This window comes from Phytophthora sojae, assembly GCF_000149755.1.
Source record: "Phytophthora sojae unplaced genomic scaffold PHYSOscaffold_4, whole genome shotgun sequence".
Classification (NCBI taxonomy): Eukaryota; Oomycota; class Peronosporomycetes; order Peronosporales; family Peronosporaceae; genus Phytophthora; species Phytophthora sojae.
In genome coordinates, this window is record NW_009258118.1 from 2,631,935 (window position 1) to 2,650,597 (window position 18,663).

Genomic DNA, 18,663 nt, shown 5'->3' on the forward strand with positions numbered 1-18,663 from the left:
GCAATATCATCCCAGTTTCAACCAATGAGTCCGTGTTTCGTCAGCTATGTCGATGCTTTGTCGACTCGATCCGATCCAATCCGATCGAGTCGGCATTGATCTACAAATCAGCCAATCCGATTAAATGCGATCCGTCTCGATCCAATCAATCGAATCGGATTGGTTTTTTGCTACCCATCCCTAGCAAGTTGAAGTGCTCTTTTTCAAAAATAATAATACAATTTTCCCAAAATCTCCCATTCGGTGTGGTACACACAGACATCTCAACCTGAAATCCATTGTGAAAAGTTGCAGCGGGATCATGACCAAGTCGGAGGTGCCGGCGCTGCTCAAGACGCGCTCCAAGGACCCGCTCGAGAGCTCCTGGCGCAAGCACATGGTGTGGTCTCCATCTCCACCTCTTCCTCTTCTTCTCCGTTGCTAATTTGCTGTCCTGTGCTGCGTAGAGCGATGGGCAGTGGGTGCCGGACGTCTCCGTGGACACCTGCATGCTCTGCCGCACTGAGTTCGGCTTCTGGATCCGCCGCCACCACTGCCGACGCTGCGGGGCCGTGGTGTGCGACGGATGCTCCGGCAGTCGTACCAAGTTCATCTACAAGGCGGGTCCTTAGACTGAAGGAGAGCCTGCTGGCTGCGTTGCGTACTGTGCTGACCGTTGCTGTGGCGATCTTGTGCGCAGGAGATCACCCCGAACAAGCTGGCGGACGAAGACTGCCGCGTGTGTGACGCATGCATCAGGGTGATCGACGAGAAGCTGGCGCTCGGCGTGAGTCGGCGCTTCGGCAAGGGCGTGGCGGCTGCACTAGCCAGCGAGAGCGACAACCAGCAGGAACATGCGGCGGCGGCTGCAGCGCCAATGGAGCCGGACAAAGGCGGCAACCGCACGGTGATGACCATGGGCAGATACAGGTGCGTACGCAATATGGGGCTGGGGATGTTTGCCTGGCAGAGATCAGAGTCTAACTCGCTTGTCTGTTGGGGGTAGAGCGGAGATCAAAGAGTCGGAAGGCAACCGGTACATTCGCGACACTGACCTGTAGTCTCCTGCAGCTTACAACGAGTTACGTACCGTGCCGGCTTGCAACGGGACGCTTAGTGCCTATGATACGATAGGTCTCTCGAGGGTATGAAAGCCGCAACAAAGTGCGTGTGATTTTCTTATCGGCTTGCATCTCTTCTGCTCGTTGCTCCACGTGCCGCACAACGCCACCAAAAATCCGCTACAACGTGCAGATAAGTCCTGCCTCCATTCCACCTCAGTCTCGACGTACTCACGGAGGTGACGCTACAGCAGCCTACAGCACACCTTCTACGAGCCCGAGCTCGTCAACTTCAAAAGTGGGCTCCCCCTAAATACGAGAGCCAAAAGTCGCACAAAACGGGCTCCCTCATGGTAAGTACGAGATCAAGGAGCCCTGGTTCGGGCTCCCCATTGGCTCCCCTCCAGGGCTCCCCAAATTTAGCTTCAAATCTATGACGGGCTCTTCATAGTAATATCTGATTGGCCAATTTTACCTAGACTTAAGGCGAGCAACTTCGCGTGATTGATGCGCCACGCTAGAAGATCGAGCTCAAAGATCACCACACTAGAAGATCTCGCACCGCTCATATGTGGACAGCCGCTCCGAGGCCACCCCAGCGTCGCCGATCGTCCTTCCTTCCCCTCAAGGAGAAGCCCTCTTTCCTATGCCTTTTCAGGTTAGAACCTGGAGATACTTCAATGACGGCCAATCATCAGCGAGATATTTAACACAGGTGAGGGGGAGCCCTTAACGAGGGCTCACAGTTCTGGAGGGCTCCTTTCACTTAACCTATTGAACTCAAGAGCCCAGGAGCCCGAGCTCGCGACTTTTTGGGTTCACCCAAGAGTCCCCAGGGCTCGTCCTACAGTGCCATACAAAAGCACCATGACTTTTCTGAACTTGGCGGAATCCACGCGTTTGATTGGCGCTTCATACTCAGGCCAAGTGTGGATGGGTCGACTGCAGCAGTCAGTCACCAGTTCTCCAGCCCAGTCACTTGTGTACAGGCGGAAGGAAGAGCTGAAGCAGGGGAGGAAGCGCTGCGTTCTTCTCGTTCTCTCTTTCTATCTTCTCTTCTCTTCTGCTGCTGCTTGAGCCCTTTGACCGGGCCGCCTCTTTTCTGCGTGTTACTGCCGGCTGGCTTGCAGCGGCTGCCGCCGAGTCGCGTGGACGGAAGCCGCAGCAACAGCAGAACGCCGCACCAAGCCCTCGGCCTACTTCACAAGCAGGGAGCGAGGATCCTCCTGTGTGGCCATGGAGGACGACGCGCGCGAGCCGATTGAGGCGCTGGGGCCGCTCGACGTCTCGGTGACCGCCGCGCTGGATACTGAGGCGCTGCTCGCCCACGACGAGACAAGCGCCGCTGCTACTGGAGACGAGGAGTTGACGGACGACAACGAGTCAATCGATGGGACGGAGTCCGTCACGTCGCGCCTCGTCATCTCCACGTCGGGCCGCATCCCAGGCTCCAAGTTGCGCACGCCCAGCAAGATCTCGCGCATCCAGACGCCCGGGAGAAGGTCTGCCACGTCCGCGGCCTCGCCCACCACCAAACAGCGCGCCGCGACCCTCTCCTCGACCGGAGGACGGCTCGGAATGGCCGCCAGGACCACGCCGCGCGCCCTGGAGAAGAAGGTGCAGCGCGTGGGCATGAGCAGCGACTTCGGCCCGCGGGCGGCCGAGGACTCGACGCCCAAGCGCCAGTCGGCGCTCGAGGCCCGCCGCGCGTACTCGGCGTCCATCAAGGCGCGCATGCACGGCGCGTCTTCTTTCACTGCTGCCGACGGAAGCAGCGGCGGCCTCAAGCGGACCAACAGCAACAGCAGCATGAGCAGCATCGCCAGCAGTGTCAACAGCGTGTCGTCGCTGTCCAAGCCGCGCAGCAGGACGTCGGCTAGCGCGGCGGCGGAGAGGAGGAAGACGCTGCACGACTTGGTGGAGAGCAACAAGGAGAACCGACGCAGCAGTCTGGGCTCGCAGTCGTCGTGCTCGTCCATCTCGTCGTCCGCGACCTCGGCGTCCTTTGTGTCGGCGGCGTCGTCTAGGATGGGCTCGTCCAGGTTGGGAGCCACGCCCACGCGCAAGAGCACTCGGGCCAGCTCTGTTACATCGTCGTCGTCATCGGCGCGCCATAAGCCAACGTCCGCTGCCCCCAAGGTGTGGCCGGCGTCAGCTCCGTCCATGTCGATACTGCCAGAGGACTTCACGTTGAACGAGGAGTCGGTGATGGCTCTGAGGGAGGACCATGAAATGGCGGAGAAAGGGGTCCAGGAACTGCTGGAGTATGTGTCGACGAATTCTACGAGCTCAGTGGCCACCGCGGCCAATATGAAAGCTCGTCTTGAGGAGGTGAAGCTGCTCAAGGCTGGGTTAAGGAGGCTGAGCTCTCACAGTGAAGGGCTGATGCGGTGCTGCGAGGCGTTTGAGAGGAGGACATTGGAGCAGAACGAGTACGTCGACGAATCCGCCGCGGAGATTGAACGACTGACACAATTATTGAACTCGGAGCCGAGCAAGCACACCGATCACTCCAAGGGATTACTACCAGAGCTCGACCTCGAGGACTTCCACAGTGACGGCCCTTTGTCTCGATCACCCCATCCGACCTCGGACTCGGAGACTGCGTCAACTACTTCGTCGCAGAACATCTTCCCGAGAATGTCGAGTGAAGAAGCTGATCGCCAGCGCCAAGAGATCCAGCAGGCGATGCAGGAAGACTCGCCGCTGTCCGCATTCGTGCGCAATATCTTGAAGAAGGCAACGGACAAGATTGAAGACAAGTGGAAAACCCGCTTCGCGGAGCAATTGGCGGAGCACGAGCAGGCTTTGGCCCAGGAGCGTGAGCGCACGTCGGCGTCGGTGCTCTCCAGCTCGCGTCTTGTGACCGAGACTTTGCACGGCAAGGATGACGAGCTGAAGGCCATTCAGGAGCTGAACCTGAACCTGAACATGCAGAAGCGTCAACTGGAGTTGGATCTGGATGCCGCTCGCTCCGAGCTTGAGTTCCTAAAGCAGCAACTGGATGACGACGACGACGAGCGATCAGCCAACGCTCACAGCTTCTGGGAGAAGACCACGGACTTGGCCAAGCAGAACCGCAATCTGACTGAAGAGTTGACGCAAGCCAACAAGAACGTGACCCGTCTCAGCGAGACAATCAAGATGATGAAGGCGAAGGCGTCGAGCTTGAAAACAGAAAACGGCGATCGCGTGCGCGAGTCCAAGTCTATGGTGGCGGAGAAGAACCTGCTGCAAGATAAATTGGCATCTATGGAGGCGAAGTTTGAGGACGAGAAGAACCGCCGTGAGCAGTTCCAAGTTAACGTGGAGCAGCTGACTGTCGAAAACACCGCGCTCTACGCGCAAATGGTGGCGCTGCAGACGACTCACGAAGCTAAGATGGAGGAGATGCAGGCCCGCTACGAGAAGCGGAATATCTCGCTGGTCGGTGAGATGAAGCTACTGCAGGACCAAAACCGGCTGATGCGCAAAGCTGAGCCAACCAACCAACGTGAGGCGCGTGGAAGCAGTGGTTCAATCGGCGGGTCTGGATATGGTAGCAGTAAGAGCGCAGGCTCTCCATCGCGGGCAGATGATGAAGAAACGACCCAGCGTATTCAGGAGTTGACTGACGACTTGCTCGCGGCGCGTCAGGAAATTACAGAGCAGGCAGATATCATTGCGGAGCTCGAGATGAAGATCGCTGAAGGTGAAGCAATGCGTCGCAAGCTGCACAACACCATCCAAGAGCTGCGCGGCAACATTCGAGTGCACGTCAGACTGCGTCCATTCCTGCGCTCTGACGGCGAGGAAGCGTTGGCCGAGAACCCACAGTCCGCCATTATGGTTGACACCTTCGCCTCCACCATCACGACCAACGTGGGCAACCCGCACACTTTCGCATTCGACAAGATCTACGGACAATCCGATTCGCAGGAGTTCGTATTCAAGGATGTGTCGGACTTCATTCAATCGGCTATGGACGGCTACAACGTCTGCATCTTTGCGTACGGCCAAACGGGTTCCGGTAAGACGCACACGATGCAAGGAAGCGGCAAGGCACAGATGCGCGGCATCATCCCGCGGTCTATTGATCTCATTATCAACTGCTGCCAAGAGCTGACGCTCATGGGGTGGAACTTCTCGCTGATGGTGACGTTCTACGAGATTTACAACGAGACCATCCGCGACTTGCTGACTATGGATAGCAGCAAGGATATCAAGCACAACATCCGCACGGACAGCCGTGGCCGGAACTACGTGGAGGGTCTGACCGAGGTCTACATCGACTTCGACCAGGCAGCTGAGCAGGTGGATGAGATCGTGAACCTGGCAGCGTGCAACCGTTCCGTTGACCGCACGGACATGAACGCGCACTCATCTCGTAGTCACAGCATCTTCGCGCTGAAGATCCAGGGATTCAACGAGGCACAAAACACAGAGGTCGAGGGAAGCCTGAGCCTTGTGGATCTTGCCGGTAGTGAGCGGCTGAGCCGATCGAATGCCACGGGAGACCGACTGAAGGAGGCTCAAGCCATCAACAAGAGTCTGAGCGCCCTAGCCGATGTGTTCCAGGCTCTGGCGAAGAAGTCGCCTCACGTCCCGTACCGCAACAGCAAGCTCACGTACGCGCTGCAGCCCGCGCTGTCTGGCGACGGCAAGACGCTCATGATGGCCAACCTGTCGCCGACGTACATGTCCCTGGACGAGTCGCTATGCAGCATGCGCTTCGCCCAGAAGGTGAGCCAGTGCGAGCTGGGTGCTCCCGTTCGCCAGATCAAGTCGACGAGGCGCCAGTCGCTTGGCCCTGGGGACCTCTCTCGCAACAGCATCAGAAGCTCACCTTCGCGTGAATCTCGACGAAGCACGTTCACTCCGGGTCAGCTGAGGAAGCTGCTATAAGGAGTGCTACGAACCAGCTTTCTGCGTGTCAATTCATCAGCCCGACGCAGTGGCACACGACTACTTAATGCTCGTCGAACTGGAGTGCCGGACCAAGTTGCGAGTCGGGAAGAAAAGCAAGAAACAATATGCACATGTACAAGCCTCCACCTGCCAAGTCGCGCAGTCAGCCACGCGTGAAAGCTGTACTATCGCCGCGCGTGCTGTGCCTTACGGGGTCGTGGAGGCCCTTTGATTTTGTGAATACTAAAGTGCGAGAAAAAGAGGAAACGCGAGCCAAGTTGAGATGAATGAGCTGCCTAGCAACGTTAAAATAAAAGCAGGTTTTCGGCATTCAGTGTTCGTTTCGTTACTGGTAGGTGATCCTGTCCAGGCTGGAAGACTTGAGAGAACTCGATCACTCGGTGTGCTCCTTGGGGGCAGGCGGGTTCAACCACCCGAAGTAGGAGACTAAGCGAGCCATGTACACAGCGGTGCAGAGTACGCAGACGAAGAGCGTGACAACGTAGGCACCGGAGCCTTCGGGTCCTGATGGAAGAGCTCCCTTGGCGTCATACGCTTTACTTGAGTAGCCGTAGTCCAGCGCGATCGGGAAGCCCACGATCCACCACAGCAGGTGCGTTGTAATGAGGTTGAACGTCCAGCCAGAGTTGTCCGTGACGAAGTGGATGATCGACTTGGCCGGAGCCGCGGGCATGCTGGCTGCGTCCATGGTGCTTGACAGGAATGCAGATCAAAGAGGCGGCTTGGCTTCGCGCAGCGAGTCTTGGTGAGTGAGCGGACGGATGAATATCCCAAACGAGGCGCCGCTTCATGTAGCGCCGTCCGTTACCGATTTCTGTGAAACGATGCCACGAGTCCCAAAGACAATCCTGGAGATACAAATGCTCACCTCTGCTCACCTGCCAATTTCAAGCCACAGCTCCCCTGCACAGACGCAGTAGCTTGATAGGCCCATTGCAGCGGAATCTGGGCACGCAGCACAAGGTGAAACCAATACGAACGAGCCAACACGCTACCGTTCATCTGCATCGCACTTATTCCTCGAGTTTACTTCTTCTTCTCTGAGCCTGGGGTAACATCCCACGCAGTAAGGCAAACAAACGTGTCGGGTTTAGTCGCGCTCGCTGATGGCAGTCAAGTGCGCCTCGATCTCGTCCTCGGGCAGTTTGCGGAACCGCTGGCCCTGCACCACGACGCCCACCTCGATCTCGTTGGGGCGGAAGTCCGCCGACAGCACCGACTGCAGGCACGTGATGGCCGTGTGCAGCGTCGTCTCGTAGTCCATGGCCGGGTTGGCCTTGATCTTCTTCTCGAGGTAGTTCTGTGCCTCCTGCTCCTTGACGCCCGCCGACGTGGCCTTGTAGCCCCAGAAGTGGCCGGCCGGGTCGATCTTGAACAGCTGAGGGCCCTTCTCATCGTCCACGCTGATGAGCATCGTGACGACGCCGAACGCGCGCATGGACGCGTGCTGCGTGTACACCTGCGCCACGTCGGCGATGCGCTTGGCCAGCACGTGGCACGGGATCTTGTAGCCGAACTTGTTCTCGAACTCGTGCGCCTCGTAGCGGAGACGCTGCACCTGCGCCTTCGAGTCGGCTGTCACAATAAATAAACAAGCAATTAGTCCAGAATTTTCAGCATTTTCTGCAGCATTCCATCAGCAACACACCGTAGAGTCCCGTCATGAGGCAGCCGATCTCGGGCGTGATCTGGAACACATTCGTGACCGAGTCGGGCTCGATCAGTTTGTCCTAGCAGCAGCAGCACCAGCAATAAACAGCTACAGTGTCAGATCCAGACCTCGTGGCCACAGAACTATTAGATCCGCGGGCTGTAGGCTGCTTCTTCACCTGCACTTTCTTCTGGGTGACGAAGACGGCGCTGTCCTTGCCGCGCACGGCCACAGACGTGAGCGTGGACTCCTTGGCGGCGCGGAAGGCGTACTCTGCTCAAAAGATCCGATTGTTCCAGAGATAAGTGAGGCCGATGGCGGGGAGGAAAGCGCTGCAGACGGCGGATTGAGCACGCACCGATCTGGTAGAGCCGGCCTTCCGGCGAGAAGATGGTGATGTGGCGGTCGTATCCGTCTCCGGGCATGGCTCTGGCTGCTGCGCTGCGGCTTCGACTTGGCTGTGTCGATCCTTTTTGGTGCTTCTCGCTTTTCGCCTCCCCCTCGCCTTTTGCGATCCAGATTCAATTAAGTACGAATGTTAACGTTACTTCAGGAGTTAATGAAACCTCCGCTTAGTAATATACAGTCGTGAATACAAAAGCAAAAGGGGGTTAACAATGGTAAAGGTCATTTTGTAACAAGATACATGCTGTCGAGCAAGGTTTATCCCTCAGCTTCTGCCAGCATGCCTAACTTGTCACTAACAGGTCATTTCGACACGATTATTGTACAGGAGGAGTTTGGCGAGAAGACTTGCACGCGCCACATCCAATCTCTTCCGCGTTGTGCCCAACAATCTTAACCAATTTCCACTAAAGCCACCAAACTATGCTGCTTTAGTTGTCCCGAGCTCTGTGTAACGATACGATAGTGACAGTAGACTACTGCAGCTTCAACATCTGATTAACTATACCAATAGTTCCGGGTCGATCTTGTTGGCATCTTGCTTGCTCTGAATACCCGCCCACTTGGTTTCAACTGCTACTATACCCGTGGCGATGTATTCTCCGCTGACTTGCGACGAGCAATAGCCCCCAACTATGGCGCCGCAGATTGTTTTTGGAGCCAACTGCCCGCCCTCGTCATTTTGAGGGCATCAGGTCGACGGCTGCGCTACCGTTATGGGATGGCGTTCCTGGGTCCTGCTTCGCTTGGCCCGCCATTTCCTTATTTCATGGTGAAATCTTGGTTCTAACGTTACTGTTACTTCACGATTTTTTACTTCCGCGGTGCGTCATCCACTTCAACTCTCGCATTCATTTGCCGATTGGCGGCCTAGAGCACAAGCGAGTTCCATCCCCATGGCGGAGCTGGGCGTGACGCGAGACCTCGTGGGCTACGGCGCGCGCGGGTTCGACCCCAAGTGGCCTGGCGGCAAGAAGCTGGCGCTGCAGTTCGTGCTCAACTACGAGGAGGGCGGCGAGAACTGCGTGCTGAACGGCGACGCCGCGTCCGAGCACCTGCTGTCGGACATCGTGGGCGCCGCGCCCTACGTGGGGCAGCGCCACATGAACATGGAGTCGCTGTACGAGTACGGCAGCCGCGCGGGCTTCTGGCGGCTGCACCGCGCCTTCACGGAGCGCCAGATGCCGCTCACGGTCTACGCCGTGGGCCTCGCGCTCGAAAAGAACCCAGAGGCGGCGCGGGCCATGAAGGACGCCGGCTGGGAGGTCGCCAGCCACGGATACCGCTGGATCGACTACCAGAACGTGGACGAGGCCACCGAGCGCGAGCATATCCGCAAGACGGTGGCCATCCATGAGAAGCTGCTGGGCGAGCGCCCCGTGGGCATCTACCAGGGCAAGCCGAACGTCAACACGCGCCGCCTCGTGGTGGAGGAAGGAGGCTTCCTGTACGACGCGGACGCCTACAACGACGACCTGCCGTACTGGGACACGCAGTTCGGCCGCCCGCACCTTGTGATCCCCTACACGCTCAACAACAACGACATGAAGTTCGTGTCTGCGCAGGGTTTCAACTCCGGAGACCAGTTCTTCACGTACCTGAAGGACGCCTTCGATGTGCTGCTCGCCGAGGGCCGCGCCGGTCAGCCCAAGATGATGTCTATCGGGCTGCACTGCCGCGTCGTGGGCCATCCAGGACGTATCGCCGCTCTGCTCCGCTTCCTAGACTACGCGCAGAGCTTCCAAGACGTCTGGATCTGCAAACGCGAGGACATCGCGCGTCACTGGTACAAGACGCACTCCCCGAAAGATGCTGCTGCTTCGAAGCTGTAAATGGGGGAGGGTGGGAAGCCTTGTAGTAGTAGCACGTGCTACGGACTCTGCACGACAAAACCATGCAATGCAATGGAAAAAGCGTCTAACTAGTATTACGCCCACTATTCTTCAAGTGGTCAATTTGCCGATCCCCCGGCGTTTGGACATTCTTCTCTGCTCAGCACTCTTTTCTTCTTGTAAATAGCCTATCTGGGCACGATGGCGCTCGCCTCGGCGCCGTTGACACTGCTCGTGTTGTTGCTCAATGTGCGATCATTTGCAAGCCACGCGCTCTCCGAATCTGCGAGCGACTTTAGTTGGGCCAGAATGGGTGAATCTTGTGTTGGGTCCAAGCTACGTGAGAACAGAAGCTAACGTCATGCATACAAACCACAACGTCAGAACCACATCATCCGCTAATCTCCCACGCTATAAACTCGTACCTGCTGCACGTTCCTGCGAAGAAAGCGGATGGCTTTCTCGTGGCGGTCTTTATCGGCGCCCTTCTTGTACAGAGGGTACTCGCCTTGAGGGTCGTTGATCTCGTCCTTGAGGAATGACCGCGACGAGTACGGCACCACGCGGTAGCGGAGGTTCACCTGGAGATACTTGCTCAGCATGAATACCAGGTGGGCAATATAGCCCAGAGCCGTGGAGATCATCTCTTCGTCGGTCCTGCCGCCTCCTGTGAGGTCCGAGTTGGCGATGCGAATGCCGCGGATGCTGTACTCTCCGGCACCTACGTACTCGATGGGGTACACGGTGCCGAGCTGCCTTACGAGCACGGCCTGTCGAGATCGGATCTTGTGGGCAGCTCGCAGGACCTCGCACCGGCGATCGAGGATATTCTGGCGCTCTTCCTTGTAGCGCACGCTCATCTGCATGGTACTCAGCAGCGCCTTCGGGATGTGGATGTCCGTCTCAAATGTTCTGCGCTCGTCCTGCATAACGTTCCGTAGCCGCTCCAGCGTGTGTCGTTCGTCTGCTACTTGTGCTCGCGCGAGGCGAACGCGCTCCTCCAGTGCCGCCCGCTGTTGTTCTCTGGCGATGCGTTGCTGCGAGTGCAGCAGTTTGTTGCGGATCCGCTCCTTCATCTCGGCGTTCGTCTTCGTCAACTCCGCGATCTTTTGTCTTGTCGTCAAAATCTTTTCCAGCGCGTCCACGCCTTCGTGCAAGCTGTAGTCCTTGAGGGGGATGACCGAGCCTTTCCTCCTCGAGTGTTTCGGCGCAATAACCCCACTTTCAGCCAGAAGCTCCAGTACCATGCGATGCACGTAAATGTGGCCCGAAAACTCAAACAGACAAGTGTTCAGCGGCAGGTTCGAGAGGTCCGTCAGCGCTACGGGCAGCGGCTCAAGCTCCCGCACGCCGAAGCTGAGGCTCAGAATGTCCTCTTCAAACACGTCGTTCGCCGCGCTCCCGTTCGAGCTGCTCGCGTGGCTCGGCGTTTCGGTGTCCGTCATGGCGTCATTGGCCCCGGAGTCATCGGCCTCGTCGAAACTGTTTTTGGCGTCGGCGAAGCACCGCGAGTTGTTGATGGGCGCGTCGTCTCCGAACGACAGGCGGTCGCTCATGGAGCGCGACTTGCGGCGCGGCCGCTTGGCCGTCTTCCGGTCGTGCACGCGCACCACGACGATGTCGAACCTGGTGCCGCCGCTGAGCAGCGTCTCGACGCCCGCAAGTCCGCCGTCCTCGTCGTCGTCCTCGGACTGGAAGGGCACCCACACGGGGTTCAGCGTGTTGCGCGCCACCTCGCTCTCGTACACCACGCGGCCGTCCACCACTGCGATAGTCACCCCCTTGTGAGCAACAAATAGAGCATTGTATCATCGATATAGCAGGAGAATACCCTACCTAGCTTGAAGTAGACGTTGAGCAGCGAGCCGCCGCTGGTGCCGTGGACGCTGAGGTTGCGCATGCTGAAGCCGCTGAGCTGCTGCAGCGTGACGGTGGCCGAGCGGCCCGCGGGCGGCTGCGTGTTCCAGGCGGGCGGGATGCTGCTGGCGGTCATGTTGATGGCGCCGCCGAAGCTGCCGGCGATGCTGGATGGGGTCATCATGGCGCGGAGCGAGCGGGTGTCGACGCGCGATAGCCGACTCTATCTCTCTACGACTTGTGAGAGCGGCGGCGGTGGCGTATGGGCGCCGCGCAGACAGTGGCAAGCCGCGCTCGTCCGTGGCGGTCGCTCTACGTCGAGCGGCGGTGGCGATGGAACGAAGAGGGAGAGTCGGCGCCGCCGGGCTCAATTGCGGCCACCGACTGCACGCTTCTCGGCACCGTTCGCTTCCGAGGGGGGACTGTCTATAGACACCGGACGCGTTCGAAAATAGAGTGTACTCGCGCGATTGGACGAAATCGAGTCCGAGTTTCGGCCAGTGGGAAGCGAGGCAACTTCAACTTGGTTCTGGCCCGGGAACGGCTAAAGGCGATGCCAGCGTGCAAGCCGTTAGGGCGGCTATGGCCGGAGGCCAGTGGATGGAGGTAGCTGGGGGTAAGTCTTGCCGCGTTCCGGCCGCTGAAGGTGCCGCTGCTGGCGTGTGGAGCCCAGCTCACTGTGGTGTCCACAAGCCGGCGTGCTGCGCCGCTACAGAATCAGTCGGCAGCTGTGCAGAGCAAAGCGTTCAATGTCGGGGATGTCTACGGTGCGCTCGTTCGTCACGGTGGTCATCAAGCGTACGAGACGATGTGGTGCCCGCCATAAGCGTCACCACTTCACTGCTCTGAGCCCTGCACAGAGCTGAGCTGCAGGCTAAATCGAGGCAACCAGCAAGCACAAGCAGCTACTGGCGATTGGCGCAGGGGTTTCGACTGGTCCAACGTAACCTGCAACTTCAACGTGCTTGCCCAAACCAAAGCGGCCGATCTGCCCGACGATATATTTTTAGCGTGTTGCAAGAAACTGCAGTACAGCGGAGAGAGAGAGGTCCGCGCTCTCATTGGAGACACTTCCGAACTAGACGCGAGGCGCGCAGACCCTAAGCGAGCGAGCGAGCGATCTTGAGCTGCCTGCTAGCAGGAGCTACCTTCAAGGCTTTGCGTCGTTTTTAGCCGTTTCGGAGTCGCTCCCAGTGTGAACGCTCTGGCTGCCGGGCGAGCAGGCGCCTAGGCCTACTGGGGGACAGGGCCCGCCCATGGTGGGGATCTCAGCGCGTCGCAGCGAAGACTCGAGCCCGACGCCCAAGAAGCTGTCGCGGCACCTGCTGCACCTCGTCAGCCGCGCGCAGATGAGTCCGAGGGAGGCCGGTCGCGAGCCCTCGCGCTCGCTGTGGCGCCAGGCGCTGCTCTGGCCCTCCAGTCCCGCGATCCTCAAGAAGAACGCTCGCGTGGCGGCGCTAGAGCGAAGTCGTAGGGCCAACAGGGCCAGTAGCAACCAGCACGAGACGCAGGCGTGCGCTGGTAGTGTCAGCTGCAGTGAGATTCTAGTGACCGACAACAGCTCAGGCGCAGAACAACAGCAGCAGCAGCAGCAGCAGAACGACCAACCCCAGGGTGAGACGCTGCCGAAAGAAGGCAGTCCACGCAAAGTGGTCACGGATGAGGACAACAACCTCCACGATCTCAGCAGCTCGGTCAAGAAGCTCGCGCTTACCGGCCTCCGACCTGCTGCGAAGACCAGTGTCATCCACCCGACCTCAGCCGCGTCGCCGTCGAAAGCTCTGCAGTCGGTGCCTGAGCCGTCGCTGTCCATCGTCCTGCGCGCTTCGCTCTACCAAGAACTTCGCGAGTTTTGTGTCAATGCAGACGCTCACATCACGCTTTTTCCGGACTACTTCAGCGACGACGAGAAGCTCATGGTGCAGGACGTGGCGCAGGAGCTGCAACTGGGCTGCCAGTTCGGCGAAAAGAACATCGCAGTGTACAAGTTGCTCGGTCACTCGGTGCAAAGCCGACTGCAGCGCTCAAGTCCGCCTCCTAGCGGCGGACACCCTAACAACAACGCGGCTGAAGATGTGTATGTTGACGTTCAAGAACTGGCCCAGCACGGCAAGGACGGCTTTATTGCGAAGCTGCGACTGCGGCGTCTGAGCTCGGGAAGTGGCATTCGACGGAATATGCTTTGGGACGTGGCCGAGTTGAGCTCCACGGCCGATGGTGTCGCTGATCCCATGAGTGAAGGAGAAGGCGGGGTGTATGCAGTTCAATCTCGATCAAGCGGTCAGAAGCTCGCGCTTTTCAAGCCTGCAGAGGAGGAGAAATTTGTGCGTGAAGGCTTGTTTGCCGGTGAAGGGGCTATTCGAGAAGAGGTGGCGTATGTGCTCGATTCGCGCAGCAATGGCTTCAGTGGAGTGCCGCCGACAGCGGTGGCACGCTTGAAGTTGACGAACGTCGGTCGAGCCAAGCAAGGAGCTGTGCAGCGCTTCATGGCCAGCAGCATTGGCAGCATGGAGAGTTTCGGTATGCCATTCGACCTTGAGAAAGCGCGCGAGTTTGTCCCAGTGGAGCAGGTGCACCGCATTGCGCTGCTCGACGTGCGCGTATTCAACACGGATCGCCACCCGGGCAACATTCTTCTCATCGGCGAAAAGAAGCCGTACACCATGGTACCCATCGACCACGGCTGCATTCTTCCAAGCTGGTTCCACCTGTCTGAAGCGCGTTTCGACTGGCTCGAGTACCCGCAGTGCCGCGAAGCCTTCTCGCCTGCGGCTTTGCAGTACATCAACTCGATGGACGCCGAGCGAGACGCCAAGATATTGCGTGCATTGGGCATTCGAGAGGAGTGCGTGACCACGCTCAAGATCTGCACACTGTTCCTGAAGCTCGCGGCTGGACAAGGCAAGACGCTGTTCTGGATGGGGAGCTTCATGACGCGGGACGGGTGCTTCCAGGAGCCCTCGCGCTTGGAGGTTGCCATCAAGAACGCGTGCGACCGTGCCGGCATTCCTTACACGTTCAAGGCCAACGAGTTCGACGAGCAGCGCGGCGAGATCGAGCTGGGCGTGCTTAGCCGCCGTCCGCCCAACGAGTTTTTCCTCGCGCTCGAGCACTTGCTGCTCGAGGCGATCCACAGTGACGAGTCCTAGGCTTAGCCAGATCTAAGGCGAGCGATATGAGCGCTGGTAGGTAGTTCTTCCTAATGCTACATGGCGACAAGTAAGCCAGTAACACTAGTAACACGTAAATCAACAACACGCAAAAAGCGTTGCCATCTTCCTGCAACAACAAACTGCAACTTGTCCCGTATTTACCCCCCAATTCGGACATGGCTACATTTTGTGCCCTTGATTGGCTGAAGAGCTCATTTTCGACTGTCATGACGGACGCGACGACTACGCGCGAGCGCACTGCCTCCTCGTCGTCGGACGAGGCCGACTGGCGAGCTTGCGTGGAGTACGAGACGAAGCGCGTGGTCGTGGGCGACCTGGAGGTGCAGGTGTTCCAGATGGAGGAGCTGCCGGTGGCCGCGTCGCTCTTCATGCTGGCCGAAATGGACGCCAACGAGCAGGAGATCTCGGGCACGCGCCTCTGGACGGGCTCGCACTTCCTCTCGCGGGTACGAGGCCCTATCTATTGGTATTGTGTATTGCAATGGTGTCCTGACTTGAGATGACTTTGTTGCAGTATCTGTGGCGTCACCCGGAGCTCGTGCAGAGCAAGCGTGTGCTGGAGCTTGGTGCCGGAACTGGCATCTGCAGCATCGTGTCGGCTAAGCTTGGAGCGGTCAAGTGTCTGGCCACGGACGGAGATGAAGAAGTGGTGGAGCTGTTGGCCAAGAACGTGCAGGTGAACGAAGCGGAGGGTGTGGTGACTGCCCGCTCGCTCTTTTGGGGCGACGAACCGTCGGCGCAGACGCTGCTGGAAGAGTTCCCGGGTGCGTTGACTGATGTTGACATTGTGCTGGCGGGTGACGTGCTCTACAAGAGCGAGCTGTTGCCGCTGCTGTTTAGTACTGTGACCCGGGTGCTGACTGCGCCGGATGATGCCGACCGAGCTTTCGTGCTGTGCCACATTCCTCGCGCGGATGTGACGCACGACCTGGTGGAGAAGCAGATCACCGACTCGGGCCTCAAGTTCGAGGAGGTTAAGCTGCCTGCGGAAGATGTGGCGAATGCGGCTGCGGAGCTTGAGGAGTGTCCTGTGGAAGATGTGGAGCGCGCTAAGCTGTACTATATCACCAAGTAATCGTATCAGACAAGGTGGATTCGAGGTAGAACACAAGCGAGGCTTGTCAGAATAGCTGAATAGACGACGATGTGCATGTTGAATGCTGTGTGTATCTATGTACAGAACTTAGAGATCAGAACGGGTCTATTTCGTGAGCACAAGACAGATTTGAGGAATCCACGACTGCTTAATCCTCGTCGCTGTCTTCGTCGCTTGAGTCTGAGTCCAGCAAGCTGAATGCGTTTACAGGCGCTGACTTGCCCTTTGCCGGTTGTGACGCGGAGGAATCCTCCTCCTCCTCTTCATCAGAACTCTCTTCCTCCTCATCGTCAGCATCAACGCCGCCCTCTTCGTGTGCACCAGTCTTTGATGCCTCCTCCTGCTTGCAGTATTTGGCGATACTGGACGGTGTGATATCCTTGCCTGTGTAGTCGGGCGGAAGGAAGAAGAGGGGCAGAATGCCATCAACCGTGTCACGAACCAGCTCCGATCCAGCACGTTGGTGATCGGGTCTACCACGACGATCCGTGCGATAGCCGCGCTTCTCCGCGTACGCTTCACACAATGTCCAAGGTGTCCACTCCTGCAGATAGACCACGAACGAAAGCATGAGAAAACATGAAAAAGCAAGCTCCACAATACCAAATGAACGTACGAGTTCTTCCTCTAAACCGTCAAATAGCTGTGTGCGGGGCTTGAGGTCCAGAATCTGCTCCAGCACAACATGTTCGGCCAGGAAACGCACTGCCGAGTATGGTTCACGAATCTGAACACGAAGTTAAGTTAGAGATATGAACAACGGATAAACCAAGAAGAATCGACAATGCATATACTGTACCTGTGAGTACGGGTACAGCCCGCTGAGCTCCTGGAGATACTTAGGCACGCCGGCAAACGGGAACACGAGACCAGGACAATCGCAAATACAGATTTCAGGAGAAATCATGATCGACTGCAGTCGCTTCGTGTGTCCTGGAGTGTGCGAGACACTCACGATCTTCTTGCCCGCCAGCGCATTCAGAACACTCGACTTGCCCACGTTTGGATGTCCAATGAGGCCAATCGTAACCTTAGGCGTGTTAGCCTGTCCCATGGCTGCGGCGCTACCGGGGACAGCAGGGTCTGTGGACTCGGCAGCCAATGCTGATTGCAGGCGTACCTGGAAATGGCCCTTAAGCTCAGCGTGTTCCTCGCGCTCGCACCGGGCGCACAACAAGTAACCCCGAGCAATAGCGTCCGCTTCGTCCTTGACCTTCGCGTCGGCGGCGCTCGGCCGTCCACCAATCGCACACGACATGCAAGCAACGGCAGCGTCATCACAGCCGCAGTGCTGGCACTCGTGAACCACGGCAGCACCGTCCCCAGCATCGCCATTTCGGCCACCACGGCTCTTCTGTTTGCGTTTGCTGCGTCGCTTGCCTCCAGCCTTCTTCTTCTCTTGCACCGCGTCAAACTGCGCCTGCAAGCTCTCTTGCTCCGTCAAGCTCGCATTCAACTCTTCGGCAAGCTTTTGAGCCTCCTCTGAATCGATACCGCAAGCCACGAGGATGTCCACTGCACCCTTGATAGCAGATGCATCTCCGACTTCCAACTTCTTGCTGTAAATGGTGAACAGTCGAGCGACGACGCATAAAGTTTTAGTCTGACATCACTACAGCAAACTTCTCCAAGATTTTTTTTACCTGAGGACTCGGCGGCGAGTGCTGACATCGTTGTCGCCGTGCACAGCGTTCGAGCGGGATGAGAAGCAGACCTGATGAGCGAGAGGAAACCGCGTAGCCAAGTAGCGCTTCCAGAGCTGGACGACAGAAGTCGGGATCAAGTCCACCTTGTTGAGCACCACAACCATAGGTTTCTTGAGCTCCTTCGTAACGAGGTCATACACCGACGCGGGGATGTGCAGCAAGGGGTTCCGCACATCAGCCACGACCACGACGTGCGTGGCCCGCTCCGTGACTCGCCACAGCTCACGCCAGACCTCCAGATTGTGCTCGAAGTGGTTCAAGTGCTCGTTGTCGTACTTGTCGTGAATCTTGGTGAGCCACTGGTCGAACATAAGACTCTCATTGGTGTCCACTGTCATCACACATACGACCCGGTCAGAAACAAGTGCACACACTCACCAAATTCTACAATATTGCTATCTCCACGCACCCTTCTCCTTGGACATACTGTACGTCCACTTCGGTCGCTTGGGGTGGTCCAGAATCGGGTCGCGTTCGCTCACCGTGGCCAGCAGCGGCGTCTCTCTCTTGTACAGATTCAACGGACGTTGCCCCTCCATGAGTCTCAACTGAATCTGCTCCTTGGTCTCCTTCACGAAGAAGCTCGAGAGCTCCTTGCCCACCGCGTCCTTGTTGTTCTTGCCTAGCGCCACCGTAAGCTTCAGACGGGAGCTGAGATCGTTGTCCAGGTCGTTATTCCGAGCGAAAAAGTCCGGCTCGGCGCGGAAAGCTTCCACCTCGTCATCCTCTTCCTCCTCCTCAATTGCCGCCGGTTTATCCGCGTAGAACTCCTCGTATTGCGCGCTCTGCAGGTCCAGCGCCGCCTCCTCGTCCCTGCGCGAAGCCAGTCGCTGCTTGCGCGCCCGCAGCTGCTGCTTCTTCTGCTTGCCACTGAAGCTGGCAGTCACCGAGTTCTTGGCGCGCTCCTTGCGCTGCTGCTTGAGCGTGTCCAGCTCCTCTCGGCGGCGCGCGTGCAGCGCGGCCTCGCGCTTCGCCTGCTCCAGCTCCACGTCCAT

At 58.1% G+C, this 18,663-nt stretch overlaps 8 protein-coding genes across 8 annotated transcripts; 4 read left to right on the forward strand and 4 right to left on the reverse strand.

Moving 5' to 3' along the window:
• Positions 1–301: 301 nt before the first annotated feature.
• PHYSODRAFT_346145 (hypothetical protein) lies at positions 302–5,924 on the forward strand (the record flags this gene model as incomplete). The annotated part of the gene is made up of 5 exons (XM_009528113.1): positions 302–379; positions 447–554; positions 680–909; positions 986–1,036; positions 2,171–5,924. 5 exons carry the CDS (start codon positions 302–304, stop codon positions 5,922–5,924), a joined length of 4,221 nt encoding a protein of 1,406 aa, XP_009526408.1.
• A 397-nt stretch (positions 5,925–6,321) lies between these two features.
• On the reverse strand, positions 6,322–6,636 carry PHYSODRAFT_331331 (hypothetical protein; the record flags this gene model as incomplete). Its single annotated transcript, XM_009528114.1, has 1 exon — positions 6,322–6,636. The coding sequence occupies one exon, from the start codon at positions 6,634–6,636 to the stop codon at positions 6,322–6,324; it is 315 nt and encodes a 104-aa protein (XP_009526409.1).
• Positions 6,637–7,021: 385 nt separating this feature from the next.
• Positions 7,022–8,058, reverse strand: PHYSODRAFT_285915 (hypothetical protein). The gene is made up of 4 exons (XM_009528115.1): positions 7,958–8,058; positions 7,778–7,872; positions 7,597–7,678; positions 7,022–7,523 (listed from the first exon to the last, which is right to left on the reverse strand). The coding sequence occupies exons 1-4, from the start codon at positions 8,022–8,024 to the stop codon at positions 7,039–7,041; spliced, it is 729 nt and encodes a 242-aa protein (XP_009526410.1). The 5' UTR covers positions 8,025–8,058; the 3' UTR covers positions 7,022–7,038.
• Positions 8,059–8,879: 821 nt separating this feature from the next.
• PHYSODRAFT_346147 (hypothetical protein) lies at positions 8,880–9,836 on the forward strand (the record flags this gene model as incomplete). The annotated part of the gene is made up of 1 exon (XM_009528116.1): positions 8,880–9,836. The coding sequence occupies exon 1, from the start codon at positions 8,901–8,903 to the stop codon at positions 9,834–9,836; it is 936 nt and encodes a 311-aa protein (XP_009526411.1). The 5' UTR covers positions 8,880–8,900.
• A 69-nt stretch (positions 9,837–9,905) lies between these two features.
• On the reverse strand, positions 9,906–12,003 carry PHYSODRAFT_560019 (hypothetical protein). The gene is made up of 3 exons (XM_009528117.1): positions 11,673–12,003; positions 10,262–11,601; positions 9,906–10,189 (listed from the first exon to the last, which is right to left on the reverse strand). Exons 1-3 carry the CDS (start codon positions 11,875–11,877, stop codon positions 10,025–10,027), a joined length of 1,710 nt encoding a protein of 569 aa, XP_009526412.1. The 5' UTR covers positions 11,878–12,003; the 3' UTR covers positions 9,906–10,024.
• A 776-nt stretch (positions 12,004–12,779) lies between these two features.
• On the forward strand, positions 12,780–14,842 carry PHYSODRAFT_560021 (phosphatidylinositol 3 and 4-kinase-like protein; the record flags this gene model as incomplete). Its single annotated transcript, XM_009528118.1, has 1 exon — positions 12,780–14,842. Exon 1 carries the CDS (start codon positions 12,950–12,952, stop codon positions 14,840–14,842), a length of 1,893 nt encoding a protein of 630 aa, XP_009526413.1. The 5' UTR covers positions 12,780–12,949.
• A 230-nt stretch (positions 14,843–15,072) lies between these two features.
• Positions 15,073–15,941, forward strand: PHYSODRAFT_504110 (hypothetical protein; the record flags this gene model as incomplete). Its single annotated transcript, XM_009528119.1, has 2 exons — positions 15,073–15,312; positions 15,381–15,941. The coding sequence occupies 2 exons, from the start codon at positions 15,073–15,075 to the stop codon at positions 15,939–15,941; spliced, it is 801 nt and encodes a 266-aa protein (XP_009526414.1).
• Positions 15,942–16,110: 169 nt separating this feature from the next.
• Positions 16,111–18,663, reverse strand: PHYSODRAFT_498678 (hypothetical protein; the record flags this gene model as incomplete). The annotated part of the gene is made up of 5 exons (XM_009528120.1): positions 16,111–16,506; positions 16,579–16,689; positions 16,762–17,521; positions 17,606–17,999; positions 18,078–18,663. 5 exons carry the CDS (start codon positions 18,661–18,663, stop codon positions 16,111–16,113), a joined length of 2,247 nt encoding a protein of 748 aa, XP_009526415.1.

Excerpts from the sequence above, each read along its gene's own strand:
- PHYSODRAFT_560019 (XM_009528117.1), bottom strand. The coding sequence starts at position 11,877 with ATGATGACCCCATCCAGCATCGCCGGCAGCTTCGGCGGCGCCATCAAC. Across the intron at positions 11,602-11,672 it reads CAACGTCTACTTCAAGCTAG|TGGTGGACGGCCGCGTGGTG; the intron begins GTAGGGTATTCT and ends TGACTATCGCAG. Across the intron at positions 10,190-10,261 it reads TTCGCAGGAACGTGCAGCAG|CTTCTGTTCTCACGTAGCTT; the intron begins GTACGAGTTTAT and ends GCATGACGTTAG.
- PHYSODRAFT_285915 (XM_009528115.1), bottom strand. The coding sequence starts at position 8,024 with ATGCCCGGAGACGGATACGACCGCCACATCACCATCTTCTCGCCGGAA. Across the intron at positions 7,873-7,957 it reads AGGCCGGCTCTACCAGATCG|AGTACGCCTTCCGCGCCGCC; the intron begins GTGCGTGCTCAA and ends TCTTTTGAGCAG. Across the intron at positions 7,524-7,596 it reads CCTCATGACGGGACTCTACG|CCGACTCGAAGGCGCAGGTG; the intron begins GTGTGTTGCTGA and ends TTATTGTGACAG.